Source organism: Cyprinus carpio, chromosome A4 (genome assembly GCF_018340385.1).
Source record: "Cyprinus carpio isolate SPL01 chromosome A4, ASM1834038v1, whole genome shotgun sequence".
In the NCBI taxonomy this organism is placed as follows: Eukaryota; Metazoa; Chordata; class Actinopteri; order Cypriniformes; family Cyprinidae; genus Cyprinus; species Cyprinus carpio.
In genome coordinates, this window is record NC_056575.1 from 24,393,395 (window position 1) to 24,417,625 (window position 24,231).

The 24,231-nt window shown below is 35.0% G+C and overlaps 1 protein-coding gene across 2 annotated transcripts in view; it reads right to left on the bottom strand.

Moving 5' to 3' along the window:
• Positions 1-24,231, bottom strand: part of tbc1d22a (TBC1 domain family, member 22a) — a 131,804-nt gene that overhangs the window by 96,315 nt on the left and 11,258 nt on the right. The window contains exons 5-7 of one of the 2 annotated variants that reach the window (XM_042744686.1): positions 9,897-9,967; positions 4,057-4,185; positions 293-355 (exon numbers count right to left, since the gene is read on the bottom strand). In XM_042744686.1, the coding sequence (XP_042600620.1) occupies positions 293-355; positions 4,057-4,185; positions 9,897-9,967 (263 nt within the window). The remainder of the gene's footprint in view (positions 1-292; positions 356-4,056; positions 4,186-9,896; positions 9,968-24,231) is intronic. The other variant, XM_042744678.1, reaches the window with a different exon arrangement.

Consider the following 24,231-nt stretch of genomic DNA (forward strand, 5'->3'; position numbering starts at 1 on the left):
GGTTAGGACAGAACGGACCAGCGAAAAGCTCAGAGAGAAACGAGCTTGGCCATTTGAGGCTGCACCTTAGAAAAAAAACTCACTGAATTCTGCCTCCTGCTCTGGTATTCTACTTCCTGTTTACCTTAACCCACGCTTTTCAACAAAACATTCTGAGCTCAAGACTGAGCTGGCCGACCAGACAGACAGTTTGAGAGACAGACGGACAAATGATGATTGAGTGACATGCTTTAGAGTGGTTGGTGGACAGAAGCATGTGACGTGACTCTAAGCGGTCCATCTGTCCTCTTACCTCGGTTACCTTGGGCTGCAGAACTAAACTTTCCGGACTCATCCGGGGAATATCTATGTGAATCTGATGGTTCAGAAAACACACAAACATGTATACAATAATGTGCATGTCAGGAACATAGAGTAAGTTATGGAACTGAGAGAACACAAACACACACAAAAACACATATCAATTTTAACAAACAGGAGAATGTTTAAATTCATGAAGATTATTCACTCTGCAGAAATGATTCATCATATGAAGCACTTCATTTGCAATGAATTTTAATATAATATATAATACAATATGTATAATAAAATGTAAAGTTGTCATTTCACAAAAACTAATATACATGTTCTTACATTTAATTTTAGATTATATTAATTTAATATTTAATACTTTTTAGTTGTACACATGGTATATTACTCAATTTATATATATATATATATATATATATATATATATATATATATATATATATATATATATATATATATATATATATTAGTACAGACCAAAAGTTTGGAAACATTACTATTTTTAATGTTTTTGAAAGAAGTCTCTTCTGCTCATCAAGCCTGCATTTATTTGATCAAAAATACAGAAAAAACTGTAATATTGTGAAATATCATTACAACTTAAAATAATAGTTTTCCATTTGAATATACTAAAAAAAAAATGTATTCCTGTGATGCAAAGCTGAATTTTCAGCATCATTACTCCAGCCTTCAGTGTCACATGTAACTTCCAGTCTATCACATGATCATTTAGAAATCATTCTAATATTCTGATTTATTATGAGTGTTGGAAACAGTTCTGCTGTCTAATATATTTGATGAATAAAAGGTTAAAAAGAACTCCATTTATTCAAAATAAAAAAAGAAATTCTAATAATATACATTCTAATAATATATTTTCTTTACTATCACTTTTTATCAATTTAACACATGCTTGCTGAATAAAAGTATTGATTTTATTTAAAAAAAAGAAAGAAAATATTTTTATTTTAAAAACATAGCTTCTTTTTTTTTTTTTTTTTTATTCATCAAAGTATCCTAAAAAAGTATCACATGTTCTGAAAAAATATTAAGCAGCAGAGAACTGTTTCCAACTTTGATAATGAATCATCATATTAGAATGATTTCTAAAGGATCATGTGATAATGATCCTAAAAATTCAGCTTTGCATCACAGAAATAAATGATAATTTAAAGTATAATAAATTTAAAAACAATTATTTTAAATTGTAATAATATATCACAATATTACTTTTTTTTCTGTATTTTTGATCAAATAAATGCAGGCTTGATGAGCAGAAGAAACTTCTTTCAAAAACATTAAAAATAGTAATGTTTCCAAACTTTTGACCTGTACTGTATATATGATTGCATATCATATGAAACATCAGGCTATTTTCATGAAAATTAAGCACTTCCAACTTTTCCAGTAATTATTCTCTTTAGATTATCTGTGCTTTACTGCTGTTAGAAATATCAAGATTTATTTTAATCATAAATTTAAGGCATTAGAACAAATACTAAATGTTGTATATCATTTTACCCTTACAATTCAATTCAATTAATTACAAAATAAATATAAAATTAAAAATAACAATAATTATTTTAAATATAATTAAGTTGCTATGGCAAAAAAGCCTTAATGAGTGTAAAAAGCAATATTATATATATATATATATATATTCTATATTTATATATAATATATATATTATATATATATATATTATATATATATATATATAAATAAATAAGTACAACGAAAAAATTAAATTAGTATTATTTATTTATAATTATTTTGGAGTGAAATATAAGCAATGTCCTCAACAGGCTTTGTGAGAATCACCCAAATATAGCTTGTAAGAGGTGAAACAAATGTGTGAATCTCACATCACCACTGATCACAAGACGTCAGTCTTAACTTCTTAAGACCCCATAGCCTCATATAAGGACATTATATTTTTGTGAATGTCTCGGAGCTGTAATGCAAATGTCTGGTGTCCGGTACAGAGCACATTCAGGGCTTTGTGACCAATCCCACTCTTGGTCCAAATATAGTCTGAAATAGTGTAGTGAGAGGTGGAAATGCTAAATGTCGATCAAATTGGAATCTTAACCCCTTAACTGTCACCGTCCCACCAGTCCTTTTCTCTATAAAATCTTTTAGACCCCATAAATTATATATCATTTGAAAGCTTAGAAGAAGCCCAAGCATTCATCCTGTGAAAACCATTTTGAAATCGGATATGCGTTAATGGAAATGACATTATATTTTTGTGTCTCCTCCCCCTTAGTGGGCTAGTGTCAAGTGTCATATACAAAATGCATTCGGAATCAAAACTGTTATAATCTTGCAACAAACAATCATGGAAAGGTTCTGAGTTCAGGAGTCTGGGATGTTGAGTACAGTAAAATTGACAGAGAAATCAGGGCTTTTCAAAGAAACCAAATGAGTTTTGATGGATGTTTATTCCCATGACCCACAGGAACCTCCTTCAAATTTGGAACATACACTATTTAGACATCAATATACCGATGTTTAGAGTAAAACCTGTTATGTAAAATATTTATGTCTGAAATTAGTTTAGTGACACTCTTATGGAAATATGCTAATACTTTCGATCAAATTGGAATCTTAATCTGTCTAATTTTTAAATTGTGTCATAAATCAACATCTCAGGAAAATGTTATGGGGTTTCAAATCAAAATATGACTTTGTTACAAAACAGGACGTTGATTTCATACATGTCTATGGGACAAAGCATTCGTACATTTCGTACATTCATACAGGACTAAAAGCATGTTTATTATGCATTTTGGGAGACATAACAAATGAATAGGGAAAGAAATTATATTTCAATATTCTATGAAATATTATAATGAAAATCTTGTCAATTATTACTCCCATTATTACACTTCTTGTTTTCATTACATTTGTTGTCCCAAAAACACATTTATATGCAAATTAGATTTAGTTTATAGATACATTGTATATAATGAGAAAACCCGTTTATGGTCACTTTAAACCCATTTTGAAGAAAGAAAAATGGTATATTGACCAAAAAAAATAATAATCTTATAAACTAAAAATGTATTTGTGATTTAAAAAAATCAATTGTTTTTGCTTATGCATGTTCATTCATGTCTTTTTATTTTTTTTAAAGAAATTGAGTCCCGATGTCCTCTACCGGGGACATAGCATAACTTATTTATTTTTTACATTATTTTTAATGCTCTAAACAATGTAAAGACATGGAAAAACTATTTTTTTCCTTAAACTTATTTTTTCCCTCAGGTCTTAAGAGGTTAAATCAGGTAGACATTTATCAGATCAGAGTGACAGCAACAGCCCGATCTTCACAACCTCCTGCCAATACACTCGAGATTTAAACATTCCTTGTCATCTTTTCCTCTTCTGCATAAAAACATCAAACACTATACTGTATGTTGGTGGCATTTCTAAACACTATGAGCTCCTAACAGCTTGGCAAAGCTAACATACTGCTGCTTCCAAAACCTCAATCAGAAGTAAACACAACCAAAAACCCTGACTATATAACATTAAACCCCTGGCAAAACTGAACTACTGGTTTTGAAACTTAGAAATTCTTCGATTAAACAGCAGAATTAGGACTGGCGGTGTGGAGCTCTATGGTTTCACTTTATAAATAACAATTTTGTTAATATACATTTTTTTAAGATTTGCAATTTCAACCAGTACAGTTTTTATAGTTTCTAATAATGTAAAGAGCCATGGAATGTAGTCGGTTACCTGTCTGTATGTGTCCTGATGGTGTTCATCATTACGGGAGTCATAGTACTGCTCAATAAAGCCAAAGTATTCCTGCCGCTTCCTCTGCAATGTGCTTGCTCTCCGCTCTGCATTGGCAGGCAGGTACCCCTGTAAAGAGACGGGTAAATACAAAAGCAAATGTTTACACCAAGCCAGATGAGATACCTCTAAATCAATCTGATATAGATCTGAGTTTGCCTGCACTAGAACAATAGCGGTTAACTTAGAGTCCGCTGAAAACAGAATCCTGAAATGTTTTAAGGCTTCCCAAAGTTTGAGGCCGAAATCTGATATCAGTCACATTTAAAGTTACGTTTCCTCTTATTACTTGCCATAGCAAGAGAATGAGAACGCAGCAGATGTTCAGGCCCAGAAAAGAAAGTCTCTTGATAAAGTAATTGATTGCACGAAAATCTACAAGCACAGAAATCCATTTATCACACAAGACACTCCCCCATGTGGCTATTTTTTTTTACTTTCACACTCAGACGAGTTTTGTGACAAGATGTATGTGTGCCAAACAGAGCTCTTCTTTACGCTCCATTAGCATTTGTACATGTAATTAAGTCTAACAGACTAACACATTATAAATAATGTTCAGATTATTAAAAGAAAGGCACACCATAGAGTTTTTAATTAAACCTGCTATTATTATTAAACATGTTGGGGTACATGAGAGTTTTTCTTCAACTATAGTCATGTTTGACCCTGCAGACCTTTAGAAAACACCTTCCAGACTTGCTAGTTTACAATTTATGTATTTATTTCATTTTATTTTTATTAGTATTATTTACAATATCCAGTGTATATATATAGAGAGAGAGAGTGTACTCTGCATATATACAATATACAGTGTATATATCAGGAAGGAAATAAAAAAGGGCAACAGAAGTGATCTAATGAAGCAACCATATTGAGCCCTGTGCTCCATCTTAAAATTGGTTTGGGTCAGGTCTTTGGCAAGGTCTTGTTTAATATCTGGGTTCTGCCGTCAATATAATGCCTCTGCAGACCTCTACCAAGACTGGTAACTTCCAGGCTTAACAAAGATCCTTTTAACACGGATAATCTACAAAAAGAACTGCTGTTATTAATAACATCCACAAAAGATGACACCAATTACCTGGCACTCATGTATGAACACTGCATGAGGTGAAATAAACATGAAATTATGTTGTTGTACTCATTTTGTCACCAGAGAGAGAGAGAGAGAGAGAGAGAGAGAGAGAGAAAATGGGGCATTGTTCACAGCAGGTACAGAGGTCCAAGAACAACAGGCCAGTAATAAATGTTTTCCAGCAGCTGGGTTTGGATGAACACACGAGTAAGGTCTGTGTCCAGGAGCTGGCTCTGCATCAACCCACTCCCACCTGCTCACGACGGGACGCCATTACTCAAACACCCTGTATTAGTGTGACTGAAACCACCATTTAATCATCTGCACAGCTTTATCCTTTTATTTATTAAAGCCCACCATGTGCTGTTTCATCGAGTGCGGGTGGGTGAGAAAGAGATGTCTTACACCCCGCCACCCCAAAAAAAAAAGTTACCACATAGAATATGAGACACTGGGGTAAGTTTTTTATCTTACACCTACAAAATGTTATTTTGGAACACTCATTACTGCACTTTTAAACTAGTACAAGCCAATTTTTCAGCAGTTGTTGTCACGCCCACAAATAAACAAGGCAGCAGGGGATTGTGGGTATAATTCCTACATATCTGGGCAGCTGTATGGAAATAGCCCAAAGACAAGGCACCATGCCTTTTTGTCTAGGCAATGGTACCTACAAGCCAAACATTTCTATAGTTTTCGATATTGCGTAGCTTGTCTGTGATCTACGGCTCTGTGTATTAAATGCCGCTCCATCTGAAAGCACGTGATGGAGATTTACCGGTACTATTAATCACAGAATCAGCTATACTGACTAGATGCGCATGACAATCACATGTGATTTATCATGCACCCCCTGTTTATTGATCAAAAAGTACAAAGTAGATGAGGAAAACTAGGATGCCGGGTGTATTCAAAGTGCTGCCATTACTGTCTAGAGTCCGTGGAATGGTGCGCTGTGATTGGTTGAACGGATATATCGCATTCTGCAGAGAAGGAGTACTGGTGTTGTCGCGGATTGGAAAAAGGGGAGAAAACGTGACCTAATAACTCAGCAGGTATCACATTTTGCGTAAAAATAAGAATTTACTTTTCAATACTGACCAGATACAATACTGATTTTAAAAAATGCCGTTTATCACGTTTTGGAATCAAACTCTTCATATATACATATACATTTAAAAAGTACACACATATTATATAAAGAAACTTTTATTTTGGTGTGATTAATTGCAATTAATCAATTTTACAGCCTAATTGGTTGCAAGATAATTGTTATAGGTTTGCTTTGTGGTTGCTAGGAAGTTACTGCAGTGGTCTGATTAGTTTCTATCATGTTGGCAATGGGTTGTTAGTTTAGTTTAGGTTGCTAGATGATTTCTAGGACATGTGGTTCCAAGCGTGGTGTGTCCCAATTCCCTTACCTATGTACTATTCTGAACAGTTGTTTTTGTTTGTTTGTTTAGTATAAAAAGTGTGATTAGTATGTTCACACTGAAAATGCCAGGATGATGCACTTAATTAACCAATGAGTACTGCTGGACATTTTGTGTACTCAACTGTTGCAGCTTTAAAGGGCCCCTATGATGGATTTTTGAAAATTAAATTCCATGCAGTGTGTAATGCAGCTGTACTGTATGTGAACGTAAACAGTCTGCAAATATGAAAGGCTAAAAGTGTATTATAAATAAAGTAACTGTTTCAAAAGAAAGAGTCAACCCTGAACCACTGAAATTAGTTGTTTTAAATTTGAAAAGCATTCCGCGAATTGCACACGTCATAAATTCTTACATTTGCATAATGCCTGCCTACGTTCTGTGTGGACATCCCGAGACAACAAATGCTGTAGCTCGTTCGTGTGGATAACGTAATGTCAAGAAGATGCTGCGTTCTGCGCTGTGAAAGTGAATTTGGTTTACTTTCATTTCCAAAGGATGAACCTGTGAAGAATCAGTTGTTAAAATTTATCTTTACTAAGATACTGCAGCAGTATAATCAAAGTTTTGCTGTGTTCTCATCATTTCACTGACGACTACGTCTCCAATCTCCAATATCCGCGGGATTCGTAAACGGGATGTCTTTGAAAGATGGGTCAGTGCCCAGTTTGTTCTGAATCACAACCTGTAAGTTTGATTAATAATCGCTGCTTTGATGTTCTGTCGAGCATACAAAATATGTAGTTGTGTATACAGTCAGTGCAGCTGTAAGTCTCCAGCTAACTCACTTTATAGTTCTGCTAATCAGCTGTGGGCCCGCTATTGTCTAGAAATGTGTGGATTAACACAGAATGTCTGTCGTTCTTATTACTTGGAGTCATGATAAAGGATGGACAATACGTTGGTTTACAAACTGTAGTGCTTTATCAGTACGCTTTGTCTTTGTTTGGCTAACACATGTACCATTATTGTTTGGGTCTTTACTACCAAGATGTGGGTCCGGTTCGCTAACATAAGTGTAAAACATCTTTTTCCCTTCTGATTCTGTCTTTTTAGAAAAGAGTGGAGCACTACCATTATAATAATAAGATGAATTATTGATAAGCCATATTCCAGTACTGGTGACTGGCGTTCCCTTTTCCAAAATGCTCTGTATGCAGTAGACCAATCACAACAGACTGGGTCACCGGACCAATCAGAGCAGAGAAACAAAATGTAGAGTATGTGTTTTGAAGGATGTGTTTTGTTTGGAATGGTTTGTGTTTAGTTGAGTAGTTTGATAGTATTTAATGCATAATATACAAAAATTTTTTTTTTTTTAGTTTTTTTGTTAACTTGCATGCATGTAAATCTGTTGTTGGAGACTCCCAAAACCAAATTATAAACATTTCAAGTAGCATTTTAATTACATAGCAGAGGGGGAGGAGCTATCAGACTCCTATGTTGGTGGACAAAATAGCCTTATAAAATTCATTCACTAAACAATTGACTACACTGTGCATAGAATAAATGCATAACGCATGGTGCATCATTTGGGATATAACTCAACGTAGTTTTTAGGTGGCTGCTAGGGTGTTGTTAGATGGTGGCCAGACAATTACTATAGTATTCTTTGCTCTAGGTGGTTGTTAGAATGTTGTTAGGTGATTGTTGGGGTGTTCCATATGCCATGGAATTCCAAGGATTGCCAAAGAACAAAGAGCCCAATTCAAGTGTCCATGACGTTGTGGTCTTAGCATATGGCTTGGGTCCCTCCAAAGAGAAATGATTTCTTCTTAGTAAAGTGTTGAACGCAGTTTGATGGCAGTTTGTGAGACGTCAGCAAGATGCACAAAATTAATCACACGTTAAAACGCCTGTTCAAATGGTGATGCCACCCTCCGCCAGTCATTACTCTTGTAAAATAATGCTTTCCAGCTGTTCACACTCACTCAAACACAAATACACACACACCGGTGAACTCACAACACGCACACCTGTGCAGGAGCTCAATAGCATGGATCGATTGGGTTTGATTGAGTGGGGCTGCAGTCCAGGGTTCGAGTCAAGATGACAGATGAGGTAGCCTTAGGCAAATGAAGGTCACATGAGTGAACTGGATGTTTCTGTGTGTGGCCACACACACCAGCCTAGAAGGGGGTCAGAATATCAAATATCTTCCTCCATTCCACTGTGTTTCAGACTGACACTTCATCTATCAGTGTGGCAAGAGGGCACACTGCCGCCTGTCTGTGTGTCAGAGCGTACGCAAACCCCACCCCCCACCCATTATGCCTGTCCTGTCCGAAACGTCATGCCAGTTACATACCTGATATCTTTTATCCATTATTAAAGTTGAAGTGTATTTTTATTTTATTTTTTTAAATCGTAAAATGCTTTCTCCTTTCTTAATCTGCAGATTATGCACCTCTTGAGACAAGGGGAGGGAGTTGTACATGCACAGTTCTTACCAACTGGCCTCCAGCTCAACCCCTTAAACCAAACTCCCATCCGGGTCATGGCACCAATTTAACTACTCCATGAGGGATTCGAACCAGCATCAGTCGGCATAGTAGGCAGGGGACTGGAGTGAGGGTTATATACACAGCTCTTCTTGGCCTTTCTTAGGCCAGAAAACTGACACTACGTTAACAACCATTTTAGGCTCAAAATATTCTACACAAGTATGTGAATAGAAACACTTCTAGCTATGCAAGCCCCATATCATGTGTGACTGGATCCAGAAATGTGTCAGAACACAATTACGTAAAACAATGGGTCATACTGTCTGCACTTAGTGTTTTAAATTACCATTATTTCTTTTTTTCTACAAAAACATTTTCTATTCTGAACCCTGTTTATAGAGCACAAAGTTAAAGAAAGAAAGAGCTTTAATGACAGCAGGCACTTCAGCTGGCATGGACAAAACAGCATGATTTGGGAATGCTCCAAAGAGCATATTGTGCGATTCAAATAAGCAACTGCTTATGATTTAAGGTTTTTCAATGGTCTGTCTAACAGATACAGGGTTTGCTCATTCACTGATTAAGGTTTTGCTCAACCACTAAAATGGTTTAATGCATCATATGTTTTCATTCGACTGGACCTCTGAGCTTCCAGGCAGAAGTCATCCTAGAAGTCATTAGTAGGAAGCCTAATTACTTATAAATGTGTATTTATGTAGAATGCATTATGTATTCTTTGATTCATCTTGTAATGGATGTACGCTGTAGTTCTCTAATGAGCTTGACCATTTGAAGCAGACTGTGCGCTGAGATCGTTCCACTTACTGAGAGCAGCTTCCATGTGATTGGGCGCACCTGCCGTGGAATTCCAGACCAGCTCAACTTCCGAAGCTCCTCTGAGGAAACAAAAGATTTTTATTAGACAGAAAGTCACTTTTCAAAGTAGTAGTATGAGTTTTTTCATCATGAATTGACTAAATTATTAATAATCCATCCGATCAAGATTTTGCAGGACTCTTTCCAGTCATTTCAAAATTATTCTTACAATGAATAACATGAACTTTTGAATTATTTGAAATTTGAAATTGTTTGTGTTTTGAACATGGAAGTATTTTAAAAAAGGGTGTGATTTTTGACTTCATGCTGACTTGAAAAATGCAAACAGGTCTTGATAACAACTAGTCCTGGTCATGGTGCTCTTTAAAACATTTTTACACAAACTGTCCCACTGAATTGAATGGCAATTTATGCAAGAATACTTATACAAATGACTTCTGCTGAAAGTTGTTCTGCTCATTTTTCCTGTATGAGGCCCAGCTGTGCACATGCTTTTTTTCAGCAAATGCCAACCAGTTATCATATTGGGAAAAAAAAAAACACAGCTTAAACACAGCTATTCTGTATTCAGTTCAATTTTGTACAAGCATGTTTTTACCTTCCTTTTCTAAACAAGAAATATGGCTGATTTGTCATCAGTAATAGGGTGCATACAAAAATTTGTGCATTCTACATACAGTATACATACTGCAAAAAAGTATAACTGTAATATTAAATTCAAATATCTGTTGATACGTTCAGAATAGCAAATACACTACAAATATGGTGACATCAAGGCATCTCTGACAAACTGTTTTCAACATATAATGATTTGAGATGCACTATTCTGGCATATTCAGTAATGTGGTTAGCTGGCAAAACAGGATTCAGCCTATCACATTTGAAATCTATGGGCACACCATGCTTTCAATAAGCACTGCATGAGTGTGTATTTGTGAACACGAGTGCTAACGTGAATAAATCTCAATTAGGCAAATTGGACTTAAAATGGACAAAGAGACCCTGCAGAGCCTTAAAAGAGAACAAGCACTTTAATACCAAATATTTCTCATTTCATATCTGAATCGCATATTTCAAGGGTTGATGGCAGCAATCATAATGTGTTGAATGTGGATTAGTCATTTCTCAGGGCCTTGACAACAGGCTACCATGTAATGTGCATACATTTTATTTGACATCAGATAAATCTAAATTTTAAATCAGAGGTTGGTTTAAAAATTCATACAATAGATGAAATGTGCCATTAATACAAGAGCCTTCAGAGGAAAGAGTTTTTATTTTCCTAAAAAAACAATCCTTTCTGATATCAAAGCTTGATGTTTCTTGTGCAGTTTCTTTGTCAGGGCAAAATGAAGACTGAAGCGAATAAATAATGTGTTGTTATGACTGCTATGCAAATACGATTGACTGTGAAAACATAAACACGGTCCCCTTATGCTCACACATCATCCATTATTATTGATAGCAATATATTCGCAGAGACGCCTCAAAGGTTAACACCATCAATCAGATTAACACTCAGCTCTAAAATGATAACTTTGACAAATTTTATTTTTTTATTTTTTTACATCACAGGGACCACCCAGACTTTTATTTTATCTAATCGGCAAAAGGGAATCTTTCAGAAAACATGATTACGATATATTGTGGTTATAACATATCTCAACATGTATTAAGTATCTAGTAAATTAACATGAGGTGGCATTTATGTATCTTTTTTTTATTTTTTTTTTTAAATGTGTCCTTGTTATGTTACATACTGCATATACTAAAGTAATAACAGTAAATTATGCACAATTGCAAGCAACTAAGCCCATACCTATTGCATGATTATTAATACGATTCATACATAATTATGATTTGTGGAATTACACTTTAAGAAGGACAAATTAAAATAAAGTGTGAACATTCATATTAACAATTAATATAATAATAATGGTGTTTCTGCAAATAGTTTCCCAAAAAACAATGGGGGAAAATAGTCTATAAATTCTGTCAACAGAATGTGTGTCCATCCAAATATAATAATTACAGATTATTTCACAAAAAAAAAAAAAAAAAAAAAAAGCAAATTCTGCTTTTGGAAAGTCACGGAAAACTAAATTATGACTATGGAGCAACAAACTTTGATCAAGATTATAAATAAATAAACAAATAAATAAAATTCAAAACCTGTTTAAAAAAATCTATTTAAAATCAGAAGAATTGATTTTGTTTACATCTAAACGTAACAGTCCTACATTCCATTCACTACAGGGAAAAGAGCAGCCTAAACATTCTTCAAAACTTCTCTTTTTGTATTCCACAGAATAAAAGAAGTCATACAGGCTTGGAAAAACATGAATGTAAATGATGACAGAATAATAATTTTGGGGTGACTTATCCCTGAATCTCATTTTGGGGGTCAGCCATGCACTAATCTATATCTTCATAATGTCTTCATTAAGCTACAGATCATTATAAAAGAACCATTTCCAGTCTAACAAATGCTTTTCTCCAGATCTTCATGGCCCTCGTGCAATACCTGTGTGGCTAAAGTGTAAGTACAGAGGACATGAGTGTGTGTTGTCTCCAGGCAGGAATGCTGGTGGAGTATATGAGGACAGTAGGCTGTCCTGACACATTGAAGGCTAGCTTTAATGTGCGTGCTTCTTTACGCAGGAACTTTATAAGGGAAGCACTGAATTCATTAAACACAAAGCCACTCAAGGGTGTCTCCTCGGCTCATACCTTTGAACCCTCATTTGCGCTGTCAGCCACAGAAATTAGTTAATAAATCTTGTTCCCTGGCACTTAATTAAACTATCTGTTATATTTCCTATTCGTAGCATTAATCTCACAATTGGGGGTTTGGGGGGGGGGGGGGGAATTAGACGTTCACTATTTCATCAGCTCATTGTTGCTGTCTTTTTTCCTCTGGAGATGGTGACCTCAAATGAGGCTGCGACTGTCCGGACAGTTGCTCCTGAAAAGCTGCCAGCTAATAGAGTCTCACAAAACCTGTATAAAATATGTCTGAAGAACAGCAACTTCATTTTACGGAGCGTTTGTCCTGTATGTCTGAAGGATAGTAGATTCTTAAAAGGAGTGTATATCATGGTATTTGTTGTAATTTTCCAAATTCATGTTACGAAGATTCTAAAAAAATAATTACATTACATTACATAATACACAGTTTTTCTGTGTCTTTGCTGTAACAGTAATAAATACAGTAAAAACGAAAAATAAAAGAAATACAATTTTATTTTGGGGTGAAATATGATCTTGACATGTTTTCTTTAGAACTACTGTACATGTATCCAACATTTGTACACAGGTGTGTGTATCCCTGTGTGTTTGTGGGCGGTACTATTCTTGCCAAACCACTCTAAGGCATTTCATTTTCTTTATCTAATTTGTGAGGGCTGTTTATTTCTGTCCCAATACTGTTTCCACAACAGATTTTTCTTTGTTAACTCCTCAAAAAAGGAAGCCAAGGAAGCAATAGAGATATATTCTCAAAACACTAAATGATTATTTTGAGTCAACTGGATTTTTTGACAGATAAGTTTCTTCTTGTTATTGCAGTTTAAAGGGATACTCCACCCCAAAATTAAAATGTTGTCATTAATCATTTACCCCCATGCCGTTCCAAACCCGTAAAAGCTCCGTTCGTCTTCGGGATACAGTTTAAGATATTTTTTGTTTTTTTTTGTTTTTTTCAGTTCTCCAATATATGGAAAATGAATAATACATTATACCACAGCCAGAACACATTATAATGCCTTTCCAAGCTTTTACACCTTTGTGTTGGCTTTGTGCATCAGTCGTCTAGTGCTCTATTGTGTGCTTAAAACACAGCCGCAGACTGAATTAATCACAGGAACACAAGCAGTATGTGCTCTATAATCCCTCAAAGAAACACTGCAGCTACTAAAAAGAAAACATATACTGCCACTTCATACAGGATTTCAATGGTTCATTTGAGAGTTTATTTAAGAGACAGAGGAGGAAATAGCAAGAGTGACAGAGAGAGAGAGAGAAATGAACGACACGCTGTGTTTGCCAGGGGACATGAGGGCTGTCAGTCAAACGCAGTGCAATGCTCATCATCGGGAGTGAAAAAGGAAACATTTGGGGTTCAGAACTTAATATTTGAGTGATATTTAAAAACATTTATTCAGTTGGCAGACACTTTTACCCAAAGCAATTTATATAACTTTTAAATTATACATTGTGTTTATACCCTAGGCTGGGTTTCTGTAGGTCTGATGAAGGTAAATTTAAGACTTTTTAATGCCTTTTTAAGACCAAGTAAAGACAATTTAAGGAGTAACAGGTCAATATTGTCTTTACATGTAAATAGTTGCTAGCACTATTTTCAACTATGTAATTTACCTTTACAGCACAAGAACAATGATCGATTTGTGAAGTCTGATTCATTTCTAATAGAGATGCACACTTTATTGGTGTGCAGAATTTTAATAAGTGCATCTCTAATCTACATGATTACATTATTTCAAACAGTTTGATTAAATAAAACCATTTAGTTTGAATCATCATTAAAAATATTTAGGGAAGCCCCCACAGTGGTATTTTTCATGTACTAAAAACATTTTATTTTATTTAAATGTACAGTATTGCCATATCAGCTTCACCGCCTTTTACATGGCAGACACAAATTAAATGCAAATTAAACAACAAAATGTCATAAATACGATATAATAAAAATAAATATTTTATAAAATTCAACTTAGAGAAAAATACATGAGTGAGAACAATCCTACAAAATATTTAAATTTTTGTGTGATATAAATTATTAATGTTTTTATAAAAACTTTTTTTTTTTTTTTTTTTTTTTTTTCATTTATTTATTTAATCTTTTTTTTTTTTCTGGGTCCATAAATAAGTCCATGAAAGTTTGTCGTGATAAAAATCATTGTCTCATAACATTAACAATTGGGCAGACAATTACTATTAATAGCTACAATGTATTAATTACACTGGTGCACATAAATTAATAAATACCATTCTTTCATGTATATATTTAGTGGTTATTTAGGTTTTCATTTGCCTTTGTTTTGCTTTGGATCAGAGCAAATGCATTATTAATACATAAACATTTAGATGCTGAACCTCATATGAATATAACAACTACAGTGTGTGTGTGTGTGTGTGTGTGTGTGTGTGTGTGTGTGTGTGTGTGTGTGTGTGTGTATATATATATTGTGGATATTATATATATTTTTTTTTTTTATATATATATATTTTTTTTTTTTTACTGTATCACCTGGTCCTAAGAGAATGGTAGGCTCATAAGCATGAGATGTTTTTATTCTGAGCTGTAAAAGTTTAGTTTGGCACTAAAACTTGTAAAGTAGATTCTTGAATGGCAGCAGTTAGTCATATAAAGGACACTGCAGCACGTGGCCAAGCCATAAAGTAATGCAGCCCTTGTAAAGAGATACTTCACTGTATTAACGCAGGCTGCTGAGAATGATGATATGTAGTTCAGGTGTCTGGGGAGCATACAGTAGACACCTCCTCTGGGGTTTTATAATAACTGTACCATTGTATTTCATTGATTGCATTATAAATTTTCTTTCTCTTTCATAAGAATTGCATCATAAGGGAGGTACGCCCAAAGCCAGGTGACACATTTCTGGACAGAAATAAAGTTTGTAAAAAAGAGCAAACTTTGCTTCGGTGCAGATTTCATGATTTCAGATATCTAAGAAATAACTAAAGTTCGGTGTAAGATAGTCTAACAAAGTGGTTCTCAACTGGTGAGTTGAGAGCTAAAAATATGTTGGATGGCTGTTTTAATAAAGCAATGTTAAAGGGATACTCCACCCCAAAATGAAAATTTTGTCATTAATAGTTGTGATTGTCATTCATGTCGTTCCAAACCCATAAAAGCTTTGTCTGTCTTCGGACCACAATTTAAGATATTTTGGATGAAAACCGGGAGGCCTGTGACTGTCCCATAGACTGCCAAGTAAATAACAGTGTTAAGGTCCATAAAAGGTATGAAAGTCGTTGTCAGAATACTCCATCTGCAATCAGACGTGCAATCTGGGTTATATGAAGCGACGGGAACACTTTTTGTAAGCGAATAAAACAAAAATAATGACTTTATTCAACAATTCCTTTGTCAACAGTCTTCTCTGTGTCTCTCCATATCACTGTATGCTGCATATGCTCTTCTGTATCATCTGCGCCACAAGGATTGCAATGTTTGATATTAAGAATATTTTTGCTTACTTCTGTATAAGTATTAGCACCTTGTTGGGAAGCAGTCAGGTACTGAAAAACAACTAGTTGAGAATTATTTCTCCACCATTCCCAAATAAACTGTTCAATACAGAAATATCTAGAGTCTAGACATTTACTGGCACAAAAAAAAAAAAAAAACTCTCTACAGTAAATATTTTTCCAAAAATAAGAGAAGACAAACATTTTTGGAAGTCAAAAAAAAAATAAAAAATACCCTTAAAAAATTGCCAATGTAGATGGCAATTTGCAGCAAACACAAATATCTTTAGAATTGGGAGTTGGTCATTTGAGGCGACATGAATTACCAGAAACCATTGACAATGTAAAAGCAGAGTTCATCTTTATGTAAACGTGCAGTGGGGCAAAGTGGGTTATGAAAATTTCACATTATTTAAATTATTATAGCATTATTAATATAATTAATGTCAGAGGGATAGTTCACCCTAAAAGGAAATTTCATCATCATTTATTCACCAAATCTGTTCCAAAACCTATAAGAATTCCTTTCTTCTGTTGAAAACAAAATACATATATATTTTTTTTCTCTCTCTCTCTCCATACTATCAAAGTCAATGGCTTCCAACAACTGTCTGGTTACCAACAGTCTTCAAAATATCTTCTTTTGTGTTCAACAGAAGAGGATGACAGAATCTTCCTTTTTAGGTGAACTATCCATTTAACATTATTATTAATATATTAAAAGTAATCAATTTAAATAAAACACTTAAAACAATCAATATATAAAATTAAGTCATATTTCCCCCCATCAATAACTATTTTTTTTAAAGTTCTTGAAACTAAAGTTCTTGAAATTGTGATTAGAGAACTGCTGCTGCGGTCAGATAGGACAGGAGACCTATTAGTGACCAATATTACTACAGGGACTTAGTGGAATCGATTTAATAACTTATAACTTCAGGTTAAGTCTGAAAATAATGAGAGGGAACCAAATTTACTTAAAAAATGTAATTCAATGTGGGAGACCAATTACTAACTTTAAACACATTGAAATGAAGAGGAAACACTCAGAGACAGAAAACTGGTGCTTCATTCACTTATGGGACTTGGTTTACAACAGTTTATTGTGTCTCGAGTGCTGCCTGGGAAGATTTGATTGCTCACCAAGGTTATCTGGACAACTGTCTGGAGTAGTGACCTTGTTCAGCTGTAGACTGCTTAAACCGAGACCTTGATGTGAGCAATATTCTAAATTTCTCTCTATGATGAACTAATACTAATCACAGAGCCATAATTACATATCAAACAATTACATTAAAGTGAACACAAGCTGCTTAATACTGATGCTGTAATTACATAAGAAATATGTTGTGGTTTTAGCATTTTAGTATAAATAAAATATAACAAAAAACTCTTCAAAAATGAAGTATCGCATAAAGTAAACGTTATTCAACAATCTCAGGAGGTCACTAAAAAAAAATAATTTGCCAAAATCATAACCAAACTTTGGGACATAGTTTAAACGGGTTTACTTAGGGTGCTTTCACACCTGTAAATTGATTGCTTTGTTCCGAAACAGGGATTAAAATTATTACAATGTTGCTTTTTATTCTTGGTGCAGTTCGCTTTCACACGGCAAAGTTTCTAAACAGACCAAATTTGTTAACACAAGTCATGTGCTCCTCTCATTGGTCAAAGTTCCATGGATTATTTTCTGGAATTCCGCTCATGGCAGTCATCCATCAGGTTGGAACCAGCTTTGATGAAACTACAACAGCTTTGAGGGCTTATTGAAGGTTTTTTTTTAATTTATTTATTTATTTATTTATTTTTTTATGGCTGTCGTTATATTAATTTATCATTTTGAGCAGGAGTCCAGGATTCTTTTTGTTTTTTTTAATTTTTTTTTTTGTTTAGGTTGTTTATTTGTAAGTAATACGTTGTTAAATTGGATGGGATTTTATTTTGAAATGGTGAGATTTGATTTTGAACTTACATTGTTTACTGTTTTTCATGGAATTTACGTAATTACCTATTATGATATAGCCTGGTTCGTTGCTCCGTTGGATAGGATTGCTTTCTAACTACAACCGAACCGCTCCAGAGTTCATTTTCAGTCGAGCTGAGACCACCTCGTTCAGGAGATCTCGGACCGACTGTTTTGGCGCGGATTCGAGCACGATTGCCGTGGTCACATATGCCCAAACGAACCGAGCTAAGGGGGAAAATGCGCCAGGTTCCGAAACAACAGGCCAGGTGTGAAAGCACCCTTAAGGGGCGGTCACACTATAACTTTGAACGTGCGAATTTTTTTCGGACACCACTGCGAATATGGACGGGAGCAGGTTAACGGCCTCCCCTCAGTTATCACAACATGGATTAATGTGCTTGTACTGTGCCTTTTGCGACGGCGTCGAAAGCGTTTTATTATGTTTTACTCTCTGTCTGTTTCTCTCTATATATAAATACACTAAGCTTAAAAAAAATTATAAAATGTGTCCTTATTCAAATGTACCATCTGTTCCTGTTTCCATTGACACTGCGAACCATGCAGCTTTTTTTAATAATCTTTTAAAGATGTATTACATAAAATAGGATGCTGCGCTATGGCTAAAATTAGCGCTTCCTTAATTTTTGAATTTCTGTACAGAAAGGTCACGCAGTGACGTATCGATATTCTAATGGTCCCACGTCTTCATGTGATGCGAATTCGCAGGTCAGAGTTCACCAAACTTGAACTTTGGAACGCAGTGAAATGCAAAAATTTTTGCATGAGCTTGCGTTTCCGGTCTGACGCATTCGCATGCGTATGAATGGAAGTCAATGGAATGAAAAGTGCAGTGTGACTGCCCCTTTAGGCTGCATTTACACGGTGAGGTTCAAGTGGCCCAATTCCAATTTTTCCCGCCCATGTGGCACAGATCGGATATGGCCCACGAACGTGTAAGCAGGAAAAAAAATCACATGGATTTCAATATTCTCAGATCGGTTTCAGGCCTCATTCATATGTGTAAATAAATATTCATTAATATTTATTCTAATATTATATCAATATTAATCTGTGTAAACGGACAGATCAGATATTCGCCTGTTAATGCGAGTTGCATATCAAATGTTTTTGACAGCTAAAGTACAGATATATCTATTACAAATAAAGCATCTCTAGTTGACTAGCAGAGTAATCATTTTGTTCATTTGTGTTAGATAAGAGGAGATCTGGCACTGAAATGTGTTGCTTTTGAAATCACGCTGAGTGCTCGTTGCCGCCCCTGTTATCAGTGCACACAAACATGTCCCTGCTCTTGATACACAATCACTGATGAGGAAATGAGGAAAAAACTATACAAGGGCAGAATAGAACCCAGAACCGCTAACATGCTTATCACAAGTTCTACCGCTAGACCTGGATCTGTTTATATAAACATGAAGAATCAGTACTAGTTCATTATTTTGATGCAAGGATGAAACTATAGTATTAAAAAAGTTTCTCTGAGTTCTGTCAATATAAGTAAAAATCATTGCATTCATATTCGGGATTATTCTGCTTTTCTATACATAGTATGCTTTATTAATACAGTGTGTGCAGAGTTTGGTCTTCTAATATCACTCTCTAATTCAATGAGTCGCGTTAAGCGTAGTTCAAGTTAAGCCTGTGTAGTGTAAATGCAGATATCGGATACAGGTCACTTTTAAAAAGGTATAGGCAGGTTGTCAAAAAAAAAAAAAAAAAAAAAGGGATATAGTCAAAAAAGGTCTGATTTGTGCAAAAAAAAAAAAAAAAAAAAGGGATATAGTCAAAAAATCTGATTTGTGCATCAAGAGTTGCAGTGTAAATGTGGCCCTACTAACGTTGTCTATCACACTAATAAAATGACAGCATAATTAACACTAATGATAAGTTCTGAAGTAAAAACATCCGTAATTATTAATAAGTTAGCCTACTGCTTAATTGGTTAAAATTTGTAAAAACACTGACACTGATAATTAATAAGTTAATTATTGGTTAAAGGTTTACAGCATTAGCATAAGCCATCGACATAGCGTAGTAGTTTATTTAATCATTTACCCAAATGACTAGACAAATTAGAGATGCTTAATATATAATGCTTCAACCCCAGAATGTGTGTGTATAAAATAGTACAATTAAAAATTACCCAAAAAGGCACTATAAGTGCAATGCACTTTTATTAATATACAAATGCAGTATATTCTATTATTCTAAATCCATGTGACTGTGTGAAGAACAGATGTCGAAAAGTCATGTTTAATTGATCGAGACGCCACAAGTTAATATATTAAGTTAACGATGTATGTGTGTGCATGTTTTGTCAGTTTTAAGCTTCATAGACATGAGCACTGTGAACAATGCCAAAAGCAAGAGACACATACAAGAAGAAATCCCCACAGAAATCATGTTTCTTTAATATTAAAAAACACAATTTTTTATGTATGCATCTATTTTATTATTTTTTTTTTTATATTTTTTATTTTATTGATTTAATTATTTATTTTATGTATGAAATTAAATTAAATGAAGTGAATTTGAATCCGACAGCATTTATAGTATAGAGGTTGAGCGCCCCAGAATAATAGAATAACTGCCTGTGTTAAGACCACGAGAGCACCACAGCTCCCCCATCTGAGACACATGGAGAGAAAAGATAGTCAGACAGTAGTGAGAAGGGTTCAACAGAGGTGATCTATCGCCATGGCAACAGTAAATGGCATCAGGGAGTAATTGCTTCCTGTGATTGTAGCAGTCATTTTCTCTCTCTAGGAAAGGTAAAAGCTGACCATCTGATGGCATCCCCCTTAAAAACACATCTGTGAAGTACTCATTAATACAGCAACTGAGAGACGACACCAAACGCTTCAGAAACAGAGCTTGTAAAGAAAGAAAATGACTTTTTGCTCATTATTGTGTGTCAGATATGACAAATTGAAGGTATATGTACTGTTTTATCTATATTCAAAGACACTTTGGTAAAACGCTCCAATACAAGACCCATTAAAAGTCATGTTAGGCTAAAGTGCTTGTTATTATCTTTAACAATATTGAGATCTAAAGGCTTACATTACAATACCTGGAATTTATTTTTAGACATAAGTGTCTACCTATTTTAAAAACTTTACATAAACTATACATACCTTGTGTGCACAGGTAACACTATAGGGACCAATTTTCACTTTTAACTCGTTGCATGTACTTTCTTCTTTACGCACGTACTTCCTTATGTACGTATGCATGCACTTACGTACTTCCTTCCTTATAGGTCCCCTGAAATGCTTTGAAACACGCAGCGTTATTCTATGTTTTGACGTCATTTTAAGCATATCAAGCAAAGCATTTTAAGGAACCCCCGTATCATTTTTCAAATAGCCAATAGCGTTCATTTATACCACAGCTTAGCCCGACCATTCAGAGCCATTGAGCTTCCGTAAAGCCGCATTTGACAGGGTATGAAAGCCACAAGCACATCCATATTGCTATAAAACATAGCATTCTGTGTAGAATTCAAATAGGTCTGATACCTTTTGTGGTCCGCTCCGTGCTATCATGCCTCTGGACCAGAGCAGAGTGTGTGCGGTGCGGTGGTTAGCATGACACAGTGCGAAACTAGACTTCTTTTTCCTCAGTGGAAAGCATATTTACAATGCTGAGGACGTGTGGTTTGAAAATTGTGTCAAGACCAAAGCAGACTTTTTTTAAGACCCATTAGGGGTGCAACGATTAAGATCGGCCGATCGAAAATGCGCAAGTAAAAGCCAACTTATCTAATCAGCAACAAATACATATCAGGTGCGTGATTTTCATACAGAAGCTGTTACTAAAACAGAGTGATTGTTAGTTTTTTTTTTGACAAGGTGCTAATCCACGTTCATTTTCAGGTTTATATTTGCACAGCTTGAATAAAATAATGGGGAGTCTCTGGGACTAAGTGTTTTGGAGCCGCTTGAAAGTGATATGGGGAGTCTATGGGACTAACTCCCTTTTGGAGCCAGCCTCTAGTGGCCAGTCGATGAACTGCAGTTTAATCACTTCTGTGTTTGATTTGAGCTAGAATGTTTGTGAGGGTTGTGGTTTGGTGTTTTTGATATGTTCGGGGTGGTTTTGCGAGATTCTTCTCACTGTGCACACAAGCTCACGTCCTCTGGCTTCAACTGGCAAAGCTTTTATTACTTTGGATGGAAGCTCACGTCCTCTAGCAGACGCTTGTTCCAAAAGGCTTACACTGCATTCAGGCTATACATTTTTTACCAGTATGTGTGTTCCCTGGGAATCGAACACACAACCTTTTGTGCTGCTAACGCAATGCTCTACCACTGAGCCACAGGAACACAGTTTTAACAGATATCAACGTGTGCTGTTCAGGTCTAACCTGTGTGCGCGAGCTATCAGCACCTGACTGATAATGGCATAAATGACTGCTGCTCGTGTGCTGTTCAGGTCTAACCTGTGTGCACGAGCTATTGTCCACGTTTTTTTTTTTTTTTTTCATCGCTGTGCTCAGAATGTGCATGTTTCAACTGAAACGCAAACCGAAACCTGTTTGTTTACGTTTTATTTAGATAAACCATTTGTCCTGTGCGTTGTCAAATTTATGAACCGTGGTCCAAGCGCGTGCCGAACTTGATTTTTTTCCACCCCTAATACATACCTCCCTCCTGCTTTACATACGCACACGTACTTCTTGTCTAATTTTTTTTGTACGGTTACATACAGACTCAGGTTCGCTGTGAAAAGCATGAATGTGCTTCCATCTTACATAGCAAAACTTACATATGCATACGTCCTTTTTTCTTCCTTTTATGTGTTTGATATTTACGTATGTATTTCTTTACGCAAACCATTCTTCACAGATCCTTTTGTACGTAAATGCATGTACTTCCTGGCCGTGGTCCAAAACTTCCGTGCTGATTACCGTTTGATATGCAAACCGTCTCGGTTGCTGATTTTTTCCACCATTCTAATTTCCGAAGAGCCTTTCTGCAGTTTAGTTTCAATTAAGATTCAGGCTGGTCTAACGAGGAAGCTTGGAGTTGTGAATGTTACAGTATTCCTACATTGTAAAATAAGCTTAATTTAAAAATGTTCTACGTAAACTTCTTATTTCAATAGTAAATGCACAGAACACAGGAAAAAAAAAATGGTGCTCAAGGCAATTTCATAGGATCTTTGTGTTATGAGTCTCTAACAAGAGATGGCAGTCAATAGTGCTGTAGATGGATGGGAATTCATTATCATGTTGGAGATCCCAGCTTAATTATAGATTTCATTCATTTTTCATTCTGCCACCACATGTTTGACTCATAATTTCAGATGTCTAATAACGGCAACAGCAGCCAAACTGGTTCAGGGACGTCCTCAGAGCCAGTCAAATGAAAATAGAACTGACATTCTAACATCCAGAGACATGTCAACATCTACACTGTCCTGACTTCATGGACATGCCCTGCTTAAATCCCAGAGATATTTCAGAGTAATGAAATGAGAGCTATACACTATGAAGAGACAATAGTGATTGCATACTTTATCACATGTACTTTCTTAAAATACTTTCCTGGTAATGAATAATTTACCCTAAATCCTGGAATTATTTACTGAACCTCATGTTATTCCAAACAAACAAACAAATGTATATATGAAGAGTTTGGTTCCAAAACGCGATAAACATTTGAGTTTCCGCCAGAATCAATATTGTATCTGGTCGGCTTTTAAAAGTCAATTTTTAATTTTATGCAAAATGCGATATTCGCGTATACAAGTTATTAGGTCAGGTTTTCACCATTTTTTTCCAAACCACGACAAATGCCAGTATCCCTTTTTTGCAGAATGCGATACATCAATTTCTGTGGTCTAATGTTGTTCATGATGAAATTTTTATTTTATTACTGTAATTAATTTATAGCATTAACAAGATGACCTGTTGAATTAATTTTGGAAGCGATGACTGATGAATGTATTTTTAGTCCAGTGCCTGTATATAAGATTAGTATTGACCAAGTTCAGAGGCTGTCATATGTGGATCAACTTACTTTGTGTACTTTCATCAGTTTAAATATGAAAAATAACTTTCATTTTCATTGATTCAATGGATTTATTGCATTT